General features: G+C 33.8%; 1 protein-coding gene across 1 annotated transcript; it reads left to right on the plus strand.

Annotated features, from left to right (window-relative positions):
- The first annotated feature begins 3,558 nt into the window (after nucleotides 1-3,558).
- Nucleotides 3,559-4,494, plus strand: LOC107148911 (olfactory receptor 6C2-like). Its single transcript, XM_015493636.1, has one exon. It carries the CDS (start codon nucleotides 3,559-3,561, stop codon nucleotides 4,492-4,494), a length of 936 nt encoding a protein of 311 aa, XP_015349122.1.
- Nucleotides 4,495-6,365: the final 1,871 nt, after the last annotated feature.

Here is a 6,365-nt window from a genome sequence, read left to right on the forward strand (position 1 = left end):
GGTTTAAACTTCTTGTCACTGGGAAAAGCTCCCAACTCAATTATTCACTGCTTATCCCTGGAACGCACCTAGAGCTTACCTAGAGCTTCACTATTTGCTTTTCTCTTTCCAAGACTCACTGCAATGCGAAAGGGTGAAAGTCCAGGGCCCAGCATTTTGGTATTTGTCTCCTTCCTTCAGGACCCATTGTGGTTGGGAAGGGGTGAAGGTTTACTTTTGGTGGAGATGATGGTGATAAACCTGGAAAGGATGAAAGTTTCCTTTTTCATCAAGGCCTATTCTTAACGTTTGGCTAATTTCGCTCCCTCCACCGGAGCCACACTATCCCGTATTTTATTTAAGGGGTGCTGTCTTGTAGAAATATCATTTTCCATAACCCTTCAATGGATACACTATTTAGCATACTTTGATCAGAAATCATTGTACACCTATATCAAAACATATTGCATGCCATAACTACATACAATTATGGTTTGTCAAATTAATACTAATAAAAATATATTTATTGTGTGTTAGCTTTAAAAATATTCTTATACTTAGTGGTATTATAAGAAATTTGATTAATAATATTTTCATGCCTTCTATTATATTTCTACTCCTGGGGGAATTATAAAATCAATTTTATGAAAGAATAAATTTCATGTTGTGAAGACCTTTCAGTGGATTTGAAGTCACAGAAATGCTGGAGTACTAGATTTTAACATAATTAAAAATATCAGATATGTTAGAGCATAAAAAGAAATTGACATTTCTGCTTTCTTTTAGAATGCTCACAGTTGAACATAAGTATGTTTGCTGAAATTATTTATTTGTTTTGACTGAAGAATTTTTATGTTTTGTGTAATCAGAATAACATTCTGAGAAAGTAAAGCTGAGTAATATTTTAAAATCTTTGTTTTTTTTGCATAAAAATTGGTAAAGCAGAAAAAGAGATCTTTTAGCTACCTTGTGGGCTAACAATTAATTAAAAGAAACTGGACTAGGTTTTGTTTTCAATGAGATTCTTAAAGTTGTCCTAAGTCTCTTTTAATGATCCACATGCTTTCTCTTGTCTCTAAAGTCCATGTTCCCATTGTTACTACGGTAGGTTTGATTGTTTTTCCCCAAGTTCATTACACAAATGATTCATTAGTGCTTTTTGAATCTGGGTCACAGAGGACTTTTGTGTTCATTACCTTTGTTGTAGATTTGGCAAATAAAATAAATATCTAGCTTCAGATTGGAAAACACTTTCTCTGAGCAAAAGAGTTCTGAACATCAATTATTCTAAAGGTAACAAGAGTTCCCTTGAACAAACTTTTCAGTGATACTTAAAAATAAAAAAATAATTTCCTGGGCTTATGATAGAACTGTATCTATTGGAGAAAGTTGGTACAATTGATAAAAGAGAAAATCCAAGAAAATCACATATTCCCAGGATAGTGTTAGTGTGGAAGAGACCAAATTCAATCAGTAGTGGCTAAAAATTATCAAGTTTATTCTCAACATTTTCAAGTTGTTTTTGTAAAAATACATGTAAACAACTAATAGAGGAAGTTTATAATTAATTGCCAGAAGGGTAAGTATAATAAATTCTGTCATATGTTTCATTTTCTTTTTTTGAGAATTGGGTCATATGTGACTCTAATAAATAAATCTTTCCTGATTTTATTAAAATCTAGAAATGTAAATTAATGTGGTATTAACTAAACAGTATTTTTAGAGTGCTTTAATCTTGTGTATTGTATAGATATTTATAAGATTATATTAGGCAACAATAAAAAAGGTAGCAGAATTTGTGTCATGTGAAAAGTAGTAACATCTCCAACAAGAATTTCTGAAACTAAAAACTAGAAACTAATGGCTTTATATTCACATTTCCAGTAAAATTGGATACTGTGGGACAGAGATAAAATGGAGAAATACAGAGCATTGAAGAGAAGATTACTCCAGATAATCCATGTGAAGTGTGTATTTCAATGTCTAGTCTGTAGTAAAGCTTTAATAATTTGAGCATACTAATTTGATTATAAAGAATACAAGGTAAGAAGCAAAAAAGGGTGTGAAAATCATGATTTTCACTTTGGTCCTGTTTGGGGTACCTCTAATTATATGATTGAGATCATAAAGAGCAATAAATTTTTAGAGCTGAGAAATTCAGGAAAATAATCCATCAGGAAGAAATAATGAAGCACTAAGAACTATCAACATAAGAGACAGCAGCAAGAAAATAAAAGTCTAAAAATGACAAATCAAAAAACTGACAGGTTCAATATGTATGTAACAATCAGCAAGTTAACAGAGGCTACTAGAAATACTGTGTGGTTGAATACACTTCTGAGCTGGGAAGGGTGGCACATTCCTATAATCTCAGTGACTGGAGAGGCTGGGATAGGAGGATCACAAGTTCAAGTCCAGCCTGGGCAATTTGTTAGACCCTGTCTCAAAATTAGGAAAAGCAAATAAAGAAAACACACATTATAACATTATACTTAGAAATTTCCCAAATTTCAACAGAAAAAGGGAGGTATTTGAAAAACTATCATGTAATTCATATATTTAAAAACATGGGGGCAAAACATGATTTCAGCATAATAATGATTGAATGTATGGTAACCTACAAAAGAAAAATTATTATGAACCAGGGTACTGGAGTAGTTAAATTATATTTATTACTCATTATTAGACATGTACTTTTTAAAATATTTTATATAATATACTATCACATAGTATATGTATGAAGAGAAATATTTTATTTTCCATTTTACACTAACAAACTGAGTCACAGTGAAATTAAATCATGCTTGAAGAAATATGTAATAGTTTAAACCTGATATATTTTGTACTTTGGGATACTAATACAGTATTTTGGGCTGTGCTTCACACTTATAGACATTAAAAAAATAAAAATTGTGATTTTTATCAGGTATACATTACATACCTAACATATACTATCACCCTATACAATAAATTCATCCTCAAAATACTCTTTCTTATGTACCGCAATAGTAAAGGAGTATTTTAAATAGAAAATAATGTGGAAAAATCAGGGGAATAAGTAAGGAAGTAGTTGTTTAAACAAAACACAAGTGTACTTGACATCCTCAGCCACAAAATGAGAGCCTGTATAATTAACTGTCTGTTTGATATAATTGTATTAATAACAAGACTTTAACGAAACATAAATATGAAAAAGAAAGTTTAAGGTTCAGCTTTAGGGTTCACAGTATGAATAAGGAAAATCTCTCAATCTCAGAAAACACTAGTAGTCAAATCTGCTTGGGAAAATTAAATCTGAGATGCAGGTAAAATAAAAATAGGAACCGAATGCAATAATAAGAAGCAACCATAACATTTTGGAATTGGTATAAATAATGCAGTTCGATTTTTATAATCTACCCTGAAATGACCAAAAATGTATGATTATAGAACCTATGCTACCATTGAATGACAATATTTATAAACAAAATATTTAAACACATGTGAATGGGTTTTCCAGGTTCTTCCTCTGTGAATTACTATCCTACACAAACATCTCTGAATTTTAAATGCAAATTAAATAGAAGTCAGGATGCACATATGAGAAATCACACAATAACAACATTTATCCTGCTGGGACTGACAGATGACCCACAACTGAAGGTCTTGATTTTCATCTTTCTCTTTCTCACCTACATGCTGAGTATAACTGGGAACCTGGCAATCATCTCCCTCACCTTCCTGGATGCACACCTCAAAACTGCCATGTACTTTTTCCTACAAAACTTCTCCTTCTTAGAAATCTCATTCACAACTGCTTGTATTCCCAGATACTTGTACAGCTTATCAACAGGGGATAAGACCATCACATATAACAGTTGTGCCATTCAGATATTTTTCACTGATCTCTTTGTTGTAACAGAATTTTTTCTCCTCGCCACCATGTCCTATGACCGATACATAGCTATCTGCAAACCCCTACACTATGTGACCATCATGAACACCAGGGTCTGCAGAAGACTCATCCTTTGTTGCTGGACAGCTGCTTTGTTGGTCATACTCCCACCACTTAGCCTGGGCCTGAATCTGGAATTCTGCAACTCTAATGTTATTGACCATTTTGTCTGTGATGCAGAACCCATCCTAACAATCTCATGCACAGAAACATGGCTCATTGAGCAGATGGTTATAATTTGTGCTGTGTTAACTTTTATCATGACTCTCATATGTGTCGTTCTATCCTATGTATACATCATTAAGACTATTCTGCAATTCCCTTCTGCCCAACAAAGGAAAAGGGCATTTTCTACCTGTTCTTCCCATATGATTGTAGTTTCCATAACCTATGGGAGCTGTATCTTCATCTATGTTAAGCCTTCAGCAAAAGACTCAGTGTCTATTAACAAGGGGGTGACAGTCCTTGTTACGTCTATCAGTCCCATGTTGAACCCCTTCATTTACACACTGAGGAACAAGCAAGTAAAACAGGCCTTCAAGGACTCAGTCAAAAGAATTGCATTGTTCTTAAATAAGTAAAGGAATTTGCTAGTGTAAAAGCATTCTAAGTGTACTGAAAAGATTGTGGATCTCTAAATATGTATCTTTGACATTTTACATCATTCCTTTCCTTGCAAGGAAAGAGTTTCAGGATAAGTGTTCTCAAAAATAAAACCTACTTCCAGGCAACTAAAGGACTTCACATAATTGAAAATTTGAAAAGAACCTGCAAAACAAAAACAGAATCAATGCATTCACCACATATTTGGGATTTAGTAATTGTGTTGATAGATTTTCCCAATTCTAATATTTTTTTTTATTTATATATGACAGCAGAATGCATTACAGTTGTTGTTACACATATCGTACACAATTTTTCATATCTCTGGTTGTATACATAGTATATTCACACCTATTCATGTCTTCATACCTGTACTTTGGATAATAATGTTCCTCACATTCCACCATCATTTATAAGTCCATGCATTCTCCCTTCCCATTCAACCCTTCTGCCCTATCTAGAGTTCGTCTCTTCCTCCCATGCCCCTGTTCCCTATCCAACTATGAATCTGCCTCCTTATATCAAAGAAAACATTCAGCATTTGGGTTTTTAGGATTGGCTAACTTCACTTAGCATTATCTTCTCTAACTCCATCCATTTACCTGCAAATTTTATGATTTTATTCTCTTTTTTGTAATATTGCATTGTGTATATATCCCACATTTTTAATCCATTCATCTATTGAAGGGCATCTAGGTTGCTTCCACAGTTTAACTATGGTGAATTGTACTGCTATAAACATTGATGGGTATGTATCCCTGTCGTATGCTCTTTTTAAGTCCTTAGGGTATAGATTGAGGAGAAGGATAGCTGGGGTAAACAGTGGTTCCTTCCCTATTTTCCAAGGAATCTCCATACTGCTTTCCTTATTGGCTGCAACAATTTGCACTTCCACCAGCAGTGTATGAATGTACCTTTTTCCCCACATCCTCACCAACACTTATTGTTGTCTGTATGCATAATAGCTGCCATTCTGACTGGAGTGAGATGAAATCTTAGAGTAGTTTTGATTTACATTTCTCTAATTGCTAGTGATGATGAACATTTTTTCATATATTCATTTATTGCTTGTACATCATCTTCTGAGAATTGTCTTTTCTGGCCCTTGGCCCATTTATTGATTGGGAAATTTGGTTTTTTCCTGTTCAGCTTTTTGAGTTCTTTATATACTCTAGAGATTAGTGCTCTATCAGATGTGTGAGGGGTAAAGATTTTCTCCCAAGATGTAGGCTCTCTATTCACCTCACAGATTGTTTCTTTTATGAAAAGAAACTTTTTAGTTTGAGTCCATCCCATTCATTGACTCTTGATTTTAATTCTTGTGCCACAGGACTCTTATCAAGGAAGTTGGTGCCTAATCCCACATGATGGAGATTAGGGCCTACATTTTCTTCTATTAGACATGGGGTCTCTGGTTGTATACCTAAGTCCTTGATCCATTTTGAGTTGATTTTTGTGCATGGTGAGAGATAGGGGTTTAATTTCATTTTTTTGCATGTGGATTTCCAGTTTTCCTAGCATCATTTGTTGAAGAGGCTATCTTTTCTACAATGCATGTTCTTGGCACCTTTGTCTAGTATAATATAATTGTAGTTTTGTGGGTTAGTCTCGGTGTCCTCTATTCTGTACCATTGGTCTACTACTCTGTTTTGTTGCCAAAAGCATGCTATTATTGTTACTATTGCTCTATAGTATAGTTTAAGGTCTGGTGTTGTGATGCCACCTGCTTCACTCTTCCTGCTAAGGATTGCTTTAGCTCTTCTGGGTCTCTTATTTTTCTAGATAAATTTCATGATGGCTTTCTCTATTTCTATGAGGAATGTCATTGGAATTTTGATTGGAATTGCAT

The sequence above is a fragment of the Marmota marmota genome, unplaced genomic scaffold (assembly GCF_001458135.2).
Source record: "Marmota marmota marmota unplaced genomic scaffold, marMar, whole genome shotgun sequence".
NCBI classification, from domain to species: Eukaryota; Metazoa; Chordata; class Mammalia; order Rodentia; family Sciuridae; genus Marmota; species Marmota marmota.

Bases quoted from the DNA above. Each gene is read 5' to 3' on its own strand.
- LOC107148911 (XM_015493636.1), top strand. From the start codon at position 3,559: ATGAGAAATCACACAATAACAACATTTATCCTGCTGGGACTGACAGAT.